Genomic DNA, 19658 nt, shown 5'->3' with positions numbered 1-19658 from the left:
AAAGGCATGCGCATAAATGGTGAAGAATACGGAATCCAATTGACCCGAATGATTGTCAAATATTTATCTATTGAATCTGTTTTTCATCCAATTCTTTCCAGAAGACATCAGAACGTAGCTGGAGCTTCTCACTGCTGGTCTGGCACGAATAGCAAAAAGTTAAGCCTGAGCCTTGAGGTGTGGTCAGAGCTCAAGGATTAAAACGCGTGCTTCCAAGGTTTCCACCGGTCGCCTTTATTTTCTTTTGGTACCTCTTGCCGTGTTCAATTGATTTTTTGATTTTGGATCCATCCATATCCATGATTGATTGATTTATTTTGGAGCACCTGCCTCCAAACTTTACAAGAAGCTTTTAAAACAAAACAAAACAAAACAAAACAAACACCAACGAGCCACGAACAATCACTTTCCACGAGTTATGCCAACAGCATCATCGATCTTTCTTACACTATAATCTCAATTTCTTAATTCTCATCGACTGATTCAACAAATGTTCTCGCCCACGGTCAACGCTGGCGCTCCTGCTCCAGTACGGAGTAGCAGGAGACGTCCACGCCCGCATTCAAATGAGAATTCAATAGCGCAGCCAAAGAGCAAGAGAGTTAGAAGCTCGTACGATGATCAGACTTTTGCGCCAAATGGCACACCTGAAATGGAGGAAGCAAAAAATAACAAAGTAGCTACTTTGACGAGGCGCGAAAGTCCCAAGGAGGTACCAAGTCAAAGACGAGAAATTGTTGTACGAGGAAAGAAGTCGAAAGGAACGGACAGGACTGGGAAAGGAGATGGCAGTGTGGTTCTTGTGAGTTGTCCAATATCGCATTGTATTGCGAATTTTGGAGACTGATAACTTACATTTTCGGGCAGACCAAAAATGATACTTATACAGTTAGTAAACTGCCAGCGCTCCCAGACCAAATTCGCGCAGACATCACAGGTAGTTACAACTCTTTCAGCGATCTGTAAGTTCATCACTAAATCTATGTTATAGCTCGTCAGCACGGCGCAATATATTCAGACAGCGGTTATGCACTTGCTCTCACCCACTCCCATGCATTCGTGTGGCCCTACGCTATTAACATCTCTTCCCCCGAAACATTTACATTCGCGTTACCTTATAACCACAAGCACATAACCGACCCTCTTCCTCTTGGTTCGCTAGTCTCGCCCTCTGCGTCATCCTCGGAGCCCGGTCTTGTCGTTGTTATACCTACTGGTAAAATCACATATTGGGAGTCTATTGCAAGCGCCGCTACACTTGATCTTATTAAATTAAAAAGCAATGGAGTCGGATCAACTATACCAGGAATGCTCTCCGGAGAAACCGTTGTGCAACTTTTGAATGCGGAAACCGCCGGATTTGTTCTGGCATTCAGTACCGGGCGATTGGCCTATCTACGAGTCAGGGATGGTCATGGAAGACCCGAAGTATCTGTTCAATTCTTGAGAGGATCAAGCGGACCACTGGCAGGAGGTCTTTTTGGTAGTCTCAGAAATGTACTTTCTAGTACAGCATGGCGTGGAGACATTGCCGCCGTTCGCGCCGGACCACAGGAGCATGTAGGAGATCGAAATGTGGTTGTCGCAACAGGAAAGGGAAGAATACAACTTTGGAACCTTCAAAGGGATGGGCAGAATGCTCTTCAGGGGGAAGCTGAAGGGCGGGAAGCCATTGTTCTGGAAATGAAAAGGGCAGAGCCAATCCTATTCGACCTCTCGATAGAAACCTTCGAAGTTCTTGATTTCACCTTTATGCCACAAACACCAGAGGACCGTGACAATGAAGGAGATCGCTTACTTTTGCTAACATCCCTCTCCAATCGATACACCACTCACTACACTCTTGTTGATGTTGTACTTAGGAGGGATCAATTGATTGTAGAAGATGTTCGACTGCTTAAATCTTATACCACCCCAGTCAACAAACATGCGATTTCAAAAGCTCGAATTTATCTACCAAATCCTGCGCTGGTTGCATATGTTGTCTTTGACCGTGCTGTCGTTGTTGTTTCAAGGGCAAAACAAGCTGAATCGCCCGACTCCCAACTTCGCTCTGAAAATCATACACCTTCGCCATCCTTCGAAGATGTGGTAGACTTCAGGGAGGACACCAATGTTGAGATTGTCGGATCCGGCATGGAAGAACCCCAAAATATCCCACATGGAATTGAGGAAGCAAAATCGCTCAAATACAAAGCAAAGCACCCGGCTACTATTCTTCTAGTTCGGGGTGGGGGTGTGATTCGTGTGGCAGCTACCGACGTTGATAAACTCGCATCCAACAAAGGCCAGCAAGTCACTGCGAAAAGCAAGCTGGAACAAGCAGTGTTTTTTGGCACAATGGCGCAAAATCCTTTAAGCTTCGCAGGAAGATCAGAATTTCAGTTCCCTCCGGAAGAAGTTGGAGCTGCAGCTCTGGAATTGAGTTTAGAAATCGTGGCATCTAGGACTCCTTTTATTCCCTCGGTGTCTGCGTCACTCGAACAACATCTTAAGAGGCGATCAACGGCTCTCCATGATCTTGCTAAGCATCTCAAAGCTACTGGCGTGGAAATTGATAGGCTCACGCGATGGAAGCTACTTTGGGATGCAGAGAGAATGTCGGCGGCAACAATTATTTGGCAGCGGTATGATGCTCTTGTTCGAGAATTGCCAGACGACCAAAAGCGTGGACTTCTCGCCGATCTCGTAGATCACATTCATGAGGATCTTAAGACTGAGCCTATTGCTGAAAGAGGCGAAGTCGATCGCGTTCGACATTTCTTTATTCATGATGTTTTTAGATTGGAATTGGCAGTACCATGGGCATTCCAGATGCTCAAGTACGCCTGGACGAATGGCCAAGTTCCTGCTGCTTCAGTGATGGAGACGCTTAGTCAAGCTAATGATGTAATGATCAGCGCATTGGAGGGTGCGTTTGACTTTCGAATGAATAATTTGAGGCTGTATGGGTTACAATCGGAAACAATTTCACATGGAATATTAGAAGAAGGCTACGAGGGACTTCCAGAGTTTTGGACTTCGACCTTCTACATTGCAGAAAATATTCGAAAGCAAACTGACCTTGTATCTACGCTACTTGGAGATTTCTGGAACAAACCTGTTGCAGAGGATGGCCCCAATCCTGCAACCCTCGAGAAAGTTCGACTAGAGCATCCTAATCTTATCGATGTTGCCATTCGATCCAATTTGGAGAGGATACGTTGGGTATCGGCTCAAGACTCACCACAACTTCAAATGCAGGCAGAAGGACTCCAAACCCTACAGTTCGATGCACAAGATAAACAGTTGCAGCGCCTTGCAGATACCTTCAGTCTCCCCGATGAAGCAATGAACTTGGCGGAAAAATACGAAATTCTACAAACCTTGGCAACTGTGCTGATGTATGAGGTCGGCATTTGTGCCGATGGGCTTCGTATTCCGGGCATTGACGAAGAAGACTATGAAAATCTTAAAAGGCGAGAGCAAGACCTCCGCGATCGGATGGACAAGTCTTTTGCAAACTTCGGTGCGAGTTGGGCTGCCGCTCTATATGAGTATTACATTGGCACGGGAGAAATACAACAGATGCTCAATGATTATCAAAATCAGCGCGCATTCCTCACTGCTTTTCTACGTGACAAGCCGGAGTATGCTAAGATCGGTTGGATTCATGAAATCACTCGAGAAAGGGATTATGATGAGGCCGCGAGAATGCTTCTTGAACTTGGATTAGATCGAGAGCGTGATGTCTGGAGCAAAAAGGTCGAACTTAGTATCGGAAAGCTTTCGCGCATGGCCGGCCGCAATTACAGTCAGACTAACGGAATCCTGATTCCTGATGGAGGTGAATCGGAACTTGTCAGAGCAAATCAAGAGCTTGGATTGCTCAAGATTCAGGATCTGATTTACAATTATATATACCCCACCATCAGCACAGCCATTGATGATAACGCAGAAGTCCAGCTTGCTTTAGAAACTCATGGCAACAAGAGTCTGAAACAACAATTTTCTTTTATGAACCTTCTTGAAAGTAGCATCACTCATCTGGTCAAACATGAAACGATGGATGCATTCTGCTTGGTTGATTTACTTACCCTCATGGGTGATAATTTCAGAGCCATGGAACAAGATGACTTCAGCATGAGTAGATTTTATTGGGCACTTGAAGCTATTCGCTTGGGTGTCACAAACAAAGAAGAAAAGTTGCTTATGCAGCGTGTTATTTGGAGACGATGTCTCTTAAGAGATGACTGGGCTGCGATGAACAATACAGAGGCTAAAGACGATCAATTTGTAGAAGATCAGTTAAAGACAACAGCTTTATATTGGACACTTAAAGCCTGCTTCAAGAATCGTAAGTACCAACATTTGACATCATATTGAATTACAAACTAATAATATTTTCAATAGGTATCTTCGAAAAGGATCTCACTATCAAGTCATTAACTCCTGAAGAAGTCCTTGGTGCATGCACAGAAGAGCTAGAACAACGCTGGTCTCGAATTGATGCCAGCATGCGCGAACGCATGATGCAAGACTATCAAATTGAAGACGATGCATTAACACAATATATCGACACGGCTAGAATAGATAAGTGGCATCAACAAGCAGTAGAACTTGCCAAACAAGATTTTAGAGACGAAGTTGGAGCGGAAACGTCAGCTGGATCAGTCATGGATAGAGAGGCGGCTAGGACTCTGGAAGAATTGGAGAGAAGTATAGCAGATAATGAAAAGGGAAAGGCAGAAGGAATGCTCCTGTCAAAACCAAGACATAGAGCGAAGATAGGATATGATGGAAGAGGGAGTGCGAGTGGGAGTAGGAGTGGAAGTGGGCGACCGGGAAGCTTTCGAAGCTCACTTAAGTTGTATTGAGGCTATTGAGGAATAGAGGAGAAATGGGGGAATGATCAGTTGGCGTTATTTTCGTAAGATTCATTGACAAAGATGATGAAGATATTTATTTCATTATGGTAGTGCAGTGGGGTTGATTAAGCACTGGTTTCTCTTGTTCATTTTCACTTGTGCGAAGTGGATTGAATGATTTGATTGAGTGTGGAGTTTTATGGATGGGATGAGGAGGGAGGGAGGAGGTTTAATTCTTTTTGAGCAAAATTCAAAGTAAAATTGTATGGATGGATGAAGAATTGCATGGCTGGATGGATCGATGGATCGATAGATCAATGGAATACATGGATCACTTCACTTGAATGTCTACCTACCTGCCTATATGTAGACAATGATAAAGTTATGCTCTAATCGAGTGATTTAATTGGAAGAAGCAGAATGGGAATTAAAAATCGGTGAGATTTGTATTTCATATCTTAGATCGTATCGTATCGTGTGTATCGTGTGGAGTATATGTGGAGTATGTATCCTATCGTATCGTATTATGTCGTATCTTGTATACGGAATCAGTCCACGGATATATATACGCATGTCGCTTGATCATCAATCAATCAATCATTAATCAAGCCATGGCATGGCATCGCATGGCACCGGGGATCGTATCTCGAAGTGTATACTTTGGAGTTACGAGGTCTGAATGGGAAATGGATGGATGGATCGTGGTTTGTGAAGCGAAGTGTTGAACATTGGATGAACGAACGAATGGATCAATGAATGAATGATTAACGAGTGTGTATTGTATATACGGGGTATGTATTCAAAGCTAGTAGAGAAATGTTGGAATCTAATCTTGGGCTAGATAGAGAGGGTAGGTGGATCAATGTATGGATGGGTAGGGAAGTGGATTTCTTTCAAGGGGTGGATGGATTTTTTGATTTATGAATTTTAAGGGGGAATTTTGGAATTGGAATTAGGGTGTTTTGATGTTCAGATGGGAGGAATGGAATTTGGGTGGTGAATTCGAGGTAGGCTTGGTAGATTTGGTAGATTAATGGGATGGTGAGAATGGGATGGTGTGGGTTGTTGGGGGGGCGTGGAAAGGAGATTGGAATCGGGAAGAGGGGGGGGAGAGCGAATTAGAGGAATGGTGATGGAATAGTGGGATTTGGAGAGAGAGTTGGAAAGAATTTGGGAAGTAGATGATGGATTCCGGGGAGGGTGTAGACAGGTGTAGAGAGGTGGGTAGGTAGAGATATAAGGATGAGTAAATCTTGTAGAGATTTGAGGGATATGAGATATGAGGTATGAGAAGGAGAGGAAGGGAGAGGAATGCAGAAATCCAAAATTGCGATCGGGATATATGTATAGAGAGGCGAATTGGGAGATTGGAAGAACGACGGAGAGAGTAATGGTTAAGGTGATGTTGTATAAAGTGGGAGATAGATGTGAGAGGCGTGGGATATAGATATTGGAGATGGATGTATGGAGAGTCGTGGAGAGAGAGTTATATAGAGTTGTGAGTTGTGAGTTGAGAGTTGAGATGAAGGGGATGGGATAGGATAGGATAGGATAGGTTAGGATAGGATGGGGTGTGAGGGGGTGAAGTGAGGTGAAGTGAGGTGAGGCAACGAATAGATAGATGAGTAGATATGAGTGAGAAGATTGAAGATTGAAGATTAGAGCAATTTATTTCCAAGGGGGGAAAACTCGGGGGAGATAATGTTTAGAGATATCTATCTAGGTGAGTACCTACATAAGCTGTATACATATCTATCTACTATCCATATAACATTATAATAATACTCAGCGAAGCGAATTGAACACCTGCCTACCTAGATACTTAACAATGCAGTATCAAACTTGCCTCATATCTTACATCTGATATCTCATAAGTATTTCACATCTCATTCATCTCGTACACTCACAAAACTCTAGGGAACTCCAGAACTTATCAAATCTGGTTTGCACTTGTAATCTGCTTCTTCTTTGATCACGGGGAATGGGATTCGTGAGGGGAAGATGGGAGGGGAGAGATGACTTGGTTGGAGGTTATAGACCGTAGGTTATAGAGTCTCGATGATATACCTAGTATACATCGAATCGAAAAATAAATATATAAAAATATATATGTAAAAAGATATCTCTGTCTCAATCTAGACCCTAAACATATAAAGATTATATAACTAGAAAGAAAGTAGGTAGGAAGGTAGATAGATAGGTAGATAGGTATCTAGATATTTTGTGCTGGGAATTTGATAGGTAATATGGTTAGTTATATAGGTAGTATATGAGTATATAAGGTAGTGAATAGAAGAATGTGAAAAATGTTGCGGAGATTTCTTATTTATTTATATTTGTGTTTTGCTTTGATTATGAGTTTTATGAGTTTGAGTTGGTTGTGTAGAGAGGTTTTGGGATTGGGATTGATATTAGAGATGAGGTATAGGGAGGAGGAATGAATAGAAGTTGATATATATAACGTGTTTTATCAGTATGCGGGTCATTTCGAAAACCACCTAAATTAAGCTTTTTAAAATGTTAATATTTTAATAAACAATCATTGTTTTCTTGAATAAAAGATCTTAAAAAAAAATTAAAATCTAGGTTTTCTATTAATCTAATTTTTATAAAATAATTTTATCGTTTTTAAAAGAAAAAGGAAATTGTTACGATTTTCATTACAAAAAAAACTATTTTTATAATTACAACTTTATAAATTCGAATTTCTTAAAATTAATTAGATTTTTAGAATTTTTATATATTCAAATATTTTGTATCAAATTTTCAGAAAATTATATCTATAAATAAAGAAAGTGCACGGTTACACACAGATGAATTTTGTATATAAAATAAGTGACCCGCATACTAATATAACCCGTACACTAATAAAACACGTTATATATATATATGTACACAGTGTAACACACACACGTGATTTCTCAATACTTAATTATTAGAGGTGGATGGAAAAGGTAACGATGTAGGAGCTTGGGGGTTGGGGGACTCAAGATTGAAGATTCAAGAGAGATGCCTTCCTTCGAGATACTCATTTGAACTTCTGGAGTTTTTGCGTACTATGATATGATTGGTTTTTATGGAGGATGGAGGATGGAGGATGGAGGATAGAGGACTAGTTGTGTACCTACCTAGTAGTTATGTGGGTGCTCCGTCGGTAGGTACGATATAGATGTAGGATGTACGATGTAGATAGATACCTGGTAGATGCTCTAATAATAAAAATAAAAGGGTACCGATATCCGGCTTGAGAGTTGGGTGGATGATTCCACCAATGAATGGAGAGAAAGAGAGAGAGAGAGTGTGTGTGTGGGTGCTGTTAGGGAATAGAATGAATGGGATGGGATGAAATAGGATGATTTTAAGGGTTTTATGACATTGTAGTGACCTGTATACCTAGATAAAAATGGTAATATTGAATTCAAGCAAGGAACGAAAATAAAGAGAGAAAATAACAATAACAACATCAGCAAGAGTATCTCAGTATTTAATATTTCCTCTCTCCTCTCCTCTCCTCTACTTATCTTTCCATCCATTCCTCTGCTTTGACTCTTTTCTCACCTACTTATTATTCATCACTCATTCTCAATCAATCAATCCTAGTTTCCCCGAAAAGAAGAAGAAGAAAAAAAGATATGCCCCTTTTGACATGAGTCAAAGAACAGATCTGATGCGGAGACTAGGTAGGTGGTTATGTTAATTTGATAAATGAGATGTGAAGAGAGTTGGGGTGGATGAATGGAGTATGGTATATGTATATAAGTGTGTATATATGTGTATATATGTGTATATATGTATATGTGTATATGTGTATATGTGTATATGTGTATATGTGTATATGTGTATATGTGTATATGTGTATATGTGTATATGTGTATATGTGTATATACATAAATACATAAAACATTATATATAATCCAAACATTTTCAAACCATGTATCTATCTATTGTAAGTCATATATGTATGAAGGATGTACACCGTATGGATATGATATGCAGCCTTGTTATACATACTTGCGATATAAATATACGTAGGTACCGACCTATCTCAGCACCTGCCGACAGAACTTTGCCCCTTTTTATTTTTATGGTTTGGAGAAGGGGTGGTCGGTTGGTCGGGTCGGGTAGGGTTGATAAGGTTGTGTAGCTGGCTGGGACGGATGACCTTTTGATTTTTTTGACCTTGTGATTTGGACCTGCAACCTGCAACCTGCAGGTATGTTTTCACAGTAAGAGTATAGTTTCAAAGAAGTTACATGTTAGATTTATTGTTAATTTTGGATTGTCGAGGTCTATCAACAGCTTGTCTGTTGGTTAGAGTGATATGATATAGTATTTGCATATACTCGGAGTTTATATTTATAATTCCACTAGGAGCAACCTTTAAGATGAAAGTTCGGACTTAGTTTTGTGCTTTGAATATGAATACTAGGTAGATAGGTATGGAGTGTAGGTACGTGCAGATGGAAGTATAATTAAGGATAAAAGATGTAATGTATCTAATCTAGTAGGTAGGTATGTGCTTGAGTACTGTATGTACTATGTATTAGGAGAAGAATTTGATGTGAGATCTTGCTTGTATGATGAAGGGAGAAGCTTTTGAGCATGGGCGTGTGTGAGGAAGTAAGGAAGTCAGTAAAGCTACCTAGATTGCACCCAAAATACATTGGGAGTATAATGGTGACTAGGGAGGTATATGTTTATGTATGATATAAGGAGTATCTAGGTATCTAGGTATCTAGGCCCTTTATTCATTCCTTGCTTTGATTGGAAATGAAACCCTGTCGGTTACCTTTGAATGCACGGATGTTATGAACTTATGATGACTGACTGGTTATTTTGTATTTTGGAATGAAATTATTATACTCTATATCTCGTAGGAAATGAGAAAGGTTTTCCTTTGCTTGAATCTAGGTGATGAATCGTCTGTTCGTTTGGTGTAGGGTTTGTATGGTTGGTGGATGTGGTTGGCTCTCATTTTATTATTGCATTCGGGGGTGAGCGAGCGTTGGATAGGAATACTTGAGACGAGGTAGTTAGCTATAATATAGCTAGATAGGTACAAGGTATACTGGGCCGGTGGACTGGGCCGGTGGACTGGGCCGGTGGACTGTATAGCTAGGGACGTAGCTAACTACTAACTTATCTATATAACTTATCTGCTTTTGATTGATTAATTGTTCCTTTATAGACTCCATATTCATAATCCTTCTATCTATCGCTACGTGCGTACCTACCTAGGTCAGATCCAATCCATGCTCCCTCCCTCTGTGCTGTCGATAGATATAATGGTCCCGTAATAGATATATTTATTTGTGTTTGTATAATAATTGTAATAATTGTATAATTATAAAGTCAGAGACAACCTGGAATCAACTCAAATTACGAGAGAGAATGAGAGGTGGTTGGTTTGATTTACCTAGCTAGGTACTTTTACCATCTCAACCTCGTACCGCACTCTCTTTTTTCTTCTTATCTTCCTCTTGGTCTTCTTCTTCTTCTCCTGCTTCTTCGAGTCCACAATCCATCTCCAAGTTTAATCAATCGGTATCGGGCCTTGCTCTTGTCTTTGCTTTCTTCAATCGACTCCCATCCCATACGCAAATTTCACGCGGCTGGATTACCATTTCCCTTATTAGTAGATCGACCAACATTGACATTAATTTATTAGAAAAAAAACACACAGATGAAATGAAAGGAAAAGAAAAGAAAAGAAAAGAAAAGAAAAGGAAAAGTAATCATTGGTGCATTGTTGTTGTTGTCTTTGTTGTCTATCTACTAGGTAGGTATGTTTATTTTTGCAATCTTTCATATAGTGATTGTATTCATTTTATTGAGAATTAATGAAGAAAAGGCCTAGACAGGCTCGGTAGGTAAATGAATAAATAGCATTCATTGGACTGTATGTAGTTATTATTTATACCTACAGTACTGATGGTACTAGGTAATTACTCGTAACCAGAGTCAGTCAGTCAATCAAAAAGGCTCATTTTCTAAATAAAGCCTGTAACACGCTCTCTTTTCGTTTCCCATTTATTTTATACCTATCTAAATACCTACTTACCTGGATTCCTGTCCTGTCCTGTTCTGTTCTGTTCTGTTCTGTCCTGTCCTGTTCTATCCTATCCTATTCTATCCTATCCTATCCTATTCTATATCTCTTCGATTGTGCAAAGTATCTACCTAATAATTACTAGATACCTAATTCCCCTTCCCTTTCCCTTCCTTACCTTTCTCTACCTGCTCTTTCGTTCCCTTAGCCAACTCTACCTTCCCTTATCGTCTCTGGTCTGTTGTTACATTTATCACGTTGTACATCTACCTACATGTCATGTAAAATCGTACACCTACATTGACCATCTATATCGTGCAGAATCCGCCCATTACCAAATCAAAATCCATGGAATAGATATAAATCCTACCACGACGACTACATCTGATTATTCATCTAAGTACCTCCCTATGCATTCAAATATCCCTCATTCTCCCCCAAAATGTCCCTAAACTCCCTTAAGCCTAAGCCCCAAACTTTACCAACAACTTTTTGCAGTTAATCCACCCCATCCAACCAACCCCCATCCACTCAATCCCCCCATCCACCTATCCATCCATCCATCCACCCACCCACCGCCTTCGCCGCCTGCGACCAAAAACCCAAAACCTAAAACCCCAAAAAACCTTACTCACCCATTCACTTAACCACTCACCACTCACCACTCACCACTCACCACTCACCTCTCACCTCTTACCTCTCACCTCTCTCCTCTCACCAACCCTTCTTTCCTAATCTCATCCATTCACAATCCCTCCCAACCCAAACCACCCCATCCTAAAAAATAATAATAAAAAAGAGAGAGAATATCATCTTTTGGGGACAATATCATTGGGGATTGCATTGAATGTCCCCTTTTGTGGCAATCGTAGCAAAAATACTCGTCTTCAACTGGGCTAATACGATAAACCCCATCCGCCTACAGTCATCGCGTTCATTTCCCACCCCCCGAGCCCCCCCCCAAAAAAGCATCTCTCTCTCTATCGACCTTAATTTGTTGATCTTCAATCCTACTTCCTGGTAAAAAGGCAACAATTCATTTAGCCTATCAATTTTACTTTGACTTTCAATTCCGATCATCGAATTCCAACGGCCTATTTCTACATCTTTCAACTTCTTGAGCTCAATCGAGAGCTCCTAATACAATTACGATGGCTTCATCATCGTCTAATGTCGTCGGCGTTCACTATCGCGTAGGGAAGAAAATCGGAGAGGGTTCTTTCGGTGTCATCTTTGAGGGAACAAATCTACTCAACAATCAACAAGTCGCTATCAAATTCGTACGTTCTTCCTCATCGTCGTCGCCATCAGTTTCATTCTTTCATCTGCGAAGATGCATTGATCGACACAAAAGGGGGAAAAGATGCTTCAAATGGTTTTGCTTTGCTGACAATGTTATCATGAATAGGAGCCTCGAAAGAGCGACGCTCCACAATTGCGAGATGAATATCGAACTTATAAGATTCTTGTTGGCTGCCGTGAGTACATCAATCACGATCTTCTCGAGGTCGAGATACTAATTCCATGCAGCTGGTATTCCTAATGTTTATTACTTTGGTCAAGAAGGCCTTCACAACATCCTTGTCATCGATCTCCTTGGTCCATCGTTGGAAGATTTATTCGATCACTGCAATAGAAGATTCTCAACCAAGACGGTGGTTATGGTAGCAAAGCAAATGGTTCGTTTCCTTCGTCCACACTGCAAAGGCTGAGTAACTTCGCATGTACTAATTCCAAAAATAGCTTTCAAGGGTACAAACAATTCACGAGAAGAACTTGATCTATCGAGACATTAAACCCGACAACTTCTTAATTGGCCGACCGAATACGAAAGCCGCAAATGTTATCCACGTTGTCGACTTTGGCATGGCCAAACAATACCGGGATCCCAAGACCAAGCAACACATTCCTTACCGCGAGCGAAAGTCATTGTCGGGCACTGCAAGATATATGAGTATCAACACACATCTGGGAAGGGAACAATCAAGACGAGACGATCTAGAAGCTTTGGGTCATGTTTTCATGTATTTCTTACGAGGTGGTTTACCATGGCAAGGATTGAAGGCTGCTACCAACAAGCAAAAGTACGAGAAGATTGGTGAGAAGAAGCAAACGACCGCGATCAAGGATCTTTGTGATGGTTTCCCAGAGGAGTTCAACCAATACTTGAGCTATGTGAGGAACTTGGGTTTCGAGGATACACCAGATTACGATTACCTGCGGGATCTCTTCACTCAGGCTTTGAAGAACAGTGGTGAAGTTGAAGATGGAGAGTATGATTGGATGAAGTTGAACAATGGCAAGGGATGGGAAGCTATGAAGCAACATCCATCTCAACACATGCTACATCAACCGAATGCTGTCCCAGGGGCCTCGCAAAGAGAACTACATGGAACAACTCGAGGAGGAAATACAACACCAGGTCACCTCACTGCCGCCCGTTTAAACGCCGCACAACCCCCGCCACCATCTCCGATAAAGCCAGGGATGGGCAAGTCTCGCGACCGGCAAAACGCCCCAGGTGCGTTAGCCCCGAAACGCAACAGCGGAGCGGCGGGGGGCCTTCAGGATGCACCTACACCAGCAGGCTCAACTCAAGCCCAGTTCCAGAACAGCTCAAACAATTTACCTCAAAGAATGAGTGCAGCCCAACAATCACCACTGAACACCAACGGGAGAGGACCATCAGAACAGCCACAACCAACGGCAATGCAAAAGATCATGAAAGCTCTGTGCTGCGGTTAGTATGCATCTATACTTTCTCAGCAAGATCAAAAATTCTAACATGTGACTAGGTTGAGCACTTGTCCATAATTCATTTTTTTCATTTCAAAGAACTTTTTACGCCTCGACTCTTTCACTTTCCATGCCGTCTTCATATTGAATGTCGGTTATAATGAACACCTCAATTTACAAATCGTTTCAAATAAGATCATGTACCGGAGTTGCATCAGTTTGACCGCCAAGTCGTTTCTTAAAAAGCCTCAGCTTTGCTTTTGTGGTTACATACACCTTTTCCACGACTCTGAAGCTGGGTTTGAAACACGAAAGTACATCATAAACAAAATACCTTCGGTTGGCATTTGGAATTTGGCATCTGGCATTTGGGACTTCTTCAGCGAAGCACTTCAAGACTAATAATTTGTTTTTCTTACATTTTCCCTCTCCCGTCTCACCCTCTACCTCACTCTCCCATCCAAAATATTATTCTTTGGCATCACATTTTCCCACCTTTCTCGTCGAATCATATCATGGCTCACCTACGTACCAAGAAACGCTGGTCTTTAATTCAACATCCCCAAGGAAAAGAAGTTTGGAATGGGTAGCGGGGGACACTTTTTACGATGTATAGCTTTTTGACCCGTTCTCTTTTTTTTTCCCATCTTACTTCTTTGGAGCGAGCGGAGTGTTACGTCTTTTATTTCTCTCTCCAGTGACACTGTAGCAATGGCGAATTGGGAGTGTGGTGTGTATTCGTTTTTTCCTGCTTGTCTGCGTATTGTGGTGAGAGGGTTGCTACTCTAGATGCATATGGGGAAGTTGATGGGGTGGATTGAGAGATGTGATGGGAGGAGATTCCTTTTTTTGTATGTTCTGATGGATGGGATGGATGGGCTGCATGTCATATTACTCTTTTCATCTTACTTCAGTAGCAACGAATGAGAGAAAAATGTGTATGTGGAAAGAAAAGTAATGGGATCTGTCTTTTTTTTTCTTCTTCTCTATCTTCTTTTTTTTTCTTCCTGAACCGTGCGAAACAAAAGGGGTGGATTCTCATATCAGCATCAGGCAAATCAATCAATAAAATCAAATCACAATTAAGACAGAGAGATGGGTTAGCAGAGTAGATGGAGCAGAGATGATAGTTTAATGGAAGTTGTTGATAATGGGATCTTGGATCTTTTGGTGTGTAGGATTTGTAGATTTGTAGATGAAGATGTGAATGTAATGTTGTATGTATATGTATATGTATATGTATATGTATCTATATATTGCATGTTATTGCATATTATTATAAATTAGAAATATATACTACAAAGAGGGTGTAGATATATAGATATCTAGGTATGTAGATAGATAGATAGATATATAGAGTATAGATATTATATAGCTAGCTAGGTAGGTAACTAGCCCCTTTTCCTTTGCCTTTTCCTTGCTTTGTCTTGCCTTGCTTTGCCTTGTATCATATCATATCATATCATATCATATACATATACATATACATATACATATACATATATCTACGGTTCGGTTCGGTTCGGTTCTGAGATGGTAGGATGGACGGTAGGATGGTAATATGGATGGTAGGATGGTAGGATGGTAGATGTAGATAGGTATCTAGATAGATAGAAATAAACACTCAGATAAAAACTCAGGAAAATTGTTGATTTTTTTTTGGAGATTTGGAGATTTGGGGGAGGGGGGAGTGGGTGGGTAAGGAGGTAGGTAGGTATTGGGATTAGTTAGTTAGTGTTATTAGCATTAGTGTTTTCTCACTAGCTACTTACGTAGCCTAGCTACATGTACTATGCATGTATGATCATATACCTAAGGAAAGCTTATTATGTGTTGTGTTGTGGTTTCGTTTTGGGGTTTGGGGGGTTATGGTTTGAGAAGAGAGAAAAGGGAGCAGGAATCATAGAAGAAGGGAAGTTTCATGTAATTCTTTAAATGCGTAGCAGTGCATTGCAGCGCAATCCTCATCTCATCTCATCCCGCCTCGTCTCATTTTGGGTCGAACCAACCAGCTACACTAACATACAGAGGTACATAATGAGAGTGAATCGTAAGTCTCTTCTTCATTATTCCATTTTCCACCCTCCATTCTTCCCTCTTCGTTGCTCGCTCTTTCTCTCTATATTCTTCCCCCTTCCCTCTCACGGACGGCAATTGATGAATCGAAACATAACCACAGAAAAGGACATCTAAGTCAGTTTCTGCTTGATGAAGAAGGATCGCAGATGTGAAAGTTGCCACGCGCAAGTGATTCCCAAGACGACGAGTTGGATTAGTGTCCAGCGGACGACGCGCGCGTTGGTAGATTCAGATTGGTCGCGGAATTCGGCTTCACGTTCCTAAGGGGGAGGGTTAGTTTGGGGGTTTGGAGATTGGGAATTTGGAGATTGGGGGTCTAGCATTTAGAATTGGGGGTTTGAAGTTGACATTGGAGAAAGGGAAGGGGAGCTTTGGGGGTAGATGAAAATGAGGAAGAGCAAAGTAGATGAATGTATAAAGAGCAAATAAACATCAGCACTTACCCGCTGGAAAACCTGTTCCCTTCTAATATCCTGCAATCTGCCATTCAAATCCTTAACCTTTTGCACAATATCATTGATTTTTCCCTTATCGTCACTTTCAATTTGACTCGTCTCTCCAATTGCCATATCGAGGGTCAATTTGATACCGCCATTTGAATGTAATGCGCTGAGCCAATTGCTAGAGCCAGAGGTGGAGGAGGGAGTAAAGCAGATTTTGTGGTCGCCAGAATCGGCGGCTGTGAAGGTGAAACGTCCGGAAGATGAACCGGTTTGGAAGACTACTCGGTGGTCGTTGTCGAAGACCTCCTAATGGGGAGAGGTTAGTAGGTTCTTGGTATACTCAGGTACGATGTGTAGGTGTAGAGTGTACATGGGACTTGAGGAGATTGGGCAAAGGGAGGAGAGGGGTATATACATACATCTACGGAAATAAAAATGTTCAATCCATCATGTTTACTCCATTGTCTTGTATTTTCATCGTATTCCTCAGCGGTATAATGGCCTACTACCAATGTGTCTTTGGGCAATTCCTCGAAGAAACATTTGGGTGCTGAGCCGTCGATATAAAAGTAGAGGGATTGAACTGGGGCAAGGAGGACGGAGAGAGCGGCCCCAATGAGGGGAAGAGATGTGCGCATTTTCGATTACCGGGAGTTATATGCGTATTGTGAGGGTTGAAGTAGTGAGCTTGCGAGGATGATTTGATTGAGCTTGTTCAAGGCTTATATTCAAATGGATTGATAGAACACGTTCGCGACTTCTTGGACAGGGATATGTTGATTCACGTGCTGATAAGTTAGCGGTTGATAGCGGTTCAATGGTTGGGTTTTTGGGATATTTCGCGATCGCAATATTTCATAGAAACATTGAACTATCTTTCGACAATCATTTCATCTTTTTCTCTTCTAATAATTCATCAACAGACACGTTACTTTTGTATCTTCTTGGAGTCAACAGACACGTTACTTTTGTATCTTCTTGGAGTGTCAATTTATTTCACAATACTATTCCAAAGAAATGATAAGATAAAAATTCCACTCACGCACCACAAAACTACGTAATCATTTCAAAATGACATCCCACGATGTTCGCGATATGCTGGATCTCCCCTCTAGCTCCTCAGCCTCTCGACCGAAAAAAGTAAAAACAATTGCCCAAAAACCGAAACTGGGAGGTCTGGCAAGAGAAGTACAAAACCTGGGGGGAGATAATCCTATTGCGATTGTACCAGAAGAAGCGGTCTTCAAGAAGAAGAGATTTGGAAGTCGAAAACCGGCGACGAAATGGGAAGCAAGGAGTTTTAGAAATAGCGCGAGGAATGGAGATGGTTTGGTGCTAAAGCATTGGAGGAAGGTTGAGGGGAGGGAGAAGGAAAAGCAGAGGGAGAAGGATGCGGAGGGGGATACGGAAATGGGGGAAGATGGGGAGAAGGGAAAGGAAAGAGAAGAGGAGATAATTGAGGACTCGACTTTTGCAAAGTATAATGTGAAAGTACAGGTACCGACTTATACCGACGAACAATACAAGGAAATTCTGGAGAGTGAGAATTGGTCGAGAGAAGAAACGGATTATTTGATGAGAACGGTTCAGGAATATGATTTGCGATGGCCGGTTATATGGGATCGATACGAATATATACCTCAAGACAGTCCGGCAGACATCATGGAAGGAGCGATAGCTAGACGAGACAGGACTATGGAAGACTTGAAAGTGAGATATTATACAATAGGTGCGGCTATGATGGCATTAAATAAACCTTTACATCAAATGAACACTGCGGAATTCGATTTACATCAGAAGATGTTAAATTTCGACCCTGTACAAGAGACACGGAGGAAAGATTTCCTGGAGAGCGTTTTCACACGTACAAAGGAAGAAGCTCGAGAAGAAGAAAGTCTTATGGTGGAACTCAAACGTATCTTGGCTCGCTCGGAGAAATTCATGGAGGAACGGAGAGAACTTTACGCCAGACTCGATGCTCCTGCAAGTAGTTCCAATATCAGTGCTTTCATCACTAGTCAAGGTCTACATCAACTCTGTCAACAACTTCTTACACAGGATAAAAGCAAGAAAAGAAAGCCTATTCAAGAAGGTCAAACTCCCGGTGGTGCTACTCCCGTCGCTGGTAATACGCCAGGTGGATATGATGCAAGACGAGATTCCAATGTTCGAGAGTCCATCTCAGCACCATCAGGTAACGCAGGTAATACTTCAGCAGTGGGTAATAAGAAAGGAAGCATATCGTCTATTCAAACACCATCAGATCGCCGCAGACTCACAGAAGAAGAAGAAAAGGTTTATGGTGTTTCGCATCATGATCGTTTACAAGGTGGTCCATATTTCCGTGGTGAAAAACTTATTAGACCGCTCACATCAAAGAGTGCAATTCAACAAGGTCGTATCAAAAATATGTTGGTTGAATTGGGCATTCCTGAGAAACCAATTATGGGCACGGCAGATGTCGCCCATGGTTATGATGAGTTGTTCAAGAGTATTGGGATTTTGTTGGATAGTAAGAAGGTGGCTGAGAAGTTACAAACTGAAATTGATGTGTTAAAGGCGCAGTTAGAGGAAAAGAAGAGGAGGAGAAGAATGAGTGGGTTATCGGCTGCTGGAGGACTGGATGGTACCGGGGATGAGAAGGAGGAGATGAAGAATAAAAATGATGGGAATGGAGAAGGCGGAAGTGAAGAGCAAGGAGCGGCAGCTGTAGTGCAAAGTACAGAGAGTGGAGAAAACGGAGCGGAAAATGAACAGGGAGGTGGTGATGGCGCGCAGGGTAATGGTGAGAACAATGGTACTGAGAACGCTGATGCAAATACGGCAGCTGCGCCTAAAAGAAGCGCGAGCGTGATGAGTACGGGGACTGATAAGAGTTCGAAGAGGCAGAAAAAATAAGATGTAGTCATAGAGAGGGCACGAAAAACTTTACAGGGGTTAGGCAGCTACTCTGGTGGAAGAGGAGAGCAGAGGAAGAGGAAAGGAAGACGCTTCGCTTCTCACTTGTATAGATTAGTGTGATAGCATTTTACTAGAAACTCATAAATTCTGCGGTTTGCTCAAGTGCATTTTGCTTCTTGTAAGTTGAGTTCAGGTGAAGAGGGTTATGAAATTCCAGATTTGAAATTGGTATGTATGATTACTATCTGTAGTTCCTTTCATTTCATCCTCATATTTTTCTAATATTTTCAAAAGCCATGCATGATACTTGAATTTAAAGAGTATGGCTAAGTATACCATATGGATTCATTTGATAAGTATCAGTAGCAGTACAATCAGAGTGAATTTCAACAGTAAATTAGTATCGTTGATTTAGTTGCAATGCATTATGGCAATAAAGTCACTGTTTCTGGAACCTGTTTCGTTTTTCTGTGACTCTAGGCTCACAACTCAACGCCCGAATGATGTTCAAGATTCAACCCCAGTCCTGATGGTACCATGTTCGTCTATCAATAAATAGAGAATAAGGGTGTGCGGTGGAAAAGGGGGGAATTTGTCTGTGTG

The 19658-nt window shown here is 41.5% G+C and overlaps 4 protein-coding genes across 4 annotated transcripts; 3 read left to right on the top strand and 1 right to left on the bottom strand.

Annotated features, from left to right (window-relative positions):
- Nucleotides 1–490: 490 nt before the first annotated feature.
- On the top strand, nucleotides 491–4856 carry EAE97_006881 (uncharacterized protein; the record flags this gene model as incomplete). The annotated part of the gene is made up of 4 exons (XM_038877394.1): nucleotides 491–802; nucleotides 868–937; nucleotides 992–4336; nucleotides 4393–4856. The coding sequence occupies 4 exons, from the start codon at nucleotides 491–493 to the stop codon at nucleotides 4854–4856; spliced, it is 4191 nt and encodes a 1396-aa protein (XP_038731584.1).
- A 7191-nt stretch (nucleotides 4857–12047) lies between these two features.
- EAE97_006880 (uncharacterized protein) lies at nucleotides 12048–13696 on the top strand (the record flags this gene model as incomplete). The annotated part of the gene is made up of 5 exons (XM_038877393.1): nucleotides 12048–12176; nucleotides 12305–12374; nucleotides 12427–12575; nucleotides 12640–13636; nucleotides 13692–13696. The coding sequence occupies 5 exons, from the start codon at nucleotides 12048–12050 to the stop codon at nucleotides 13694–13696; spliced, it is 1350 nt and encodes a 449-aa protein (XP_038731583.1).
- Nucleotides 13697–15446: 1750 nt separating this feature from the next.
- Nucleotides 15447–16900, bottom strand: EAE97_006879 (uncharacterized protein). The gene is made up of 3 exons (XM_038877392.1): nucleotides 16574–16900; nucleotides 16155–16460; nucleotides 15447–15971 (listed from the first exon to the last, which is right to left on the bottom strand). Exons 1-3 carry the CDS (start codon nucleotides 16790–16792, stop codon nucleotides 15822–15824), a joined length of 675 nt encoding a protein of 224 aa, XP_038731582.1. The 5' UTR covers nucleotides 16793–16900; the 3' UTR covers nucleotides 15447–15821.
- A 325-nt stretch (nucleotides 16901–17225) lies between these two features.
- On the top strand, nucleotides 17226–19052 carry EAE97_006878 (uncharacterized protein; the record flags this gene model as incomplete). Its single annotated transcript, XM_038877391.1, has 1 exon — nucleotides 17226–19052. One exon carries the CDS (start codon nucleotides 17226–17228, stop codon nucleotides 19050–19052), a length of 1827 nt encoding a protein of 608 aa, XP_038731581.1.
- Nucleotides 19053–19658: the final 606 nt, after the last annotated feature.

Source organism: Botrytis byssoidea, assembly GCF_014898295.1.
Source record: "Botrytis byssoidea strain MUCL 94 chromosome Unknown BBYS_013, whole genome shotgun sequence".
NCBI lineage: Eukaryota > Fungi > Ascomycota > Leotiomycetes > Helotiales > Sclerotiniaceae > Botrytis > Botrytis byssoidea.
Note: the sequence above shows the minus strand (reverse complement) of the source record. Positions and strands in the feature narration are given on the sequence as shown.

Excerpts from the sequence above, each read along its gene's own strand:
- EAE97_006879 (XM_038877392.1), bottom strand. The coding sequence starts at position 16,792 with ATGCGCACATCTCTTCCCCTCATTGGGGCCGCTCTCTCCGTCCTCCTT. Across the intron at positions 16,461-16,573 it reads ACATTTTTATTTCCGTAGAT|GAGGTCTTCGACAACGACCA; the intron begins GTATGTATATAC and ends TCTCCCCATTAG. Across the intron at positions 15,972-16,154 it reads GGGAACAGGTTTTCCAGCGG|GAACGTGAAGCCGAATTCCG; the intron begins GTAAGTGCTGAT and ends CCTCCCCCTTAG.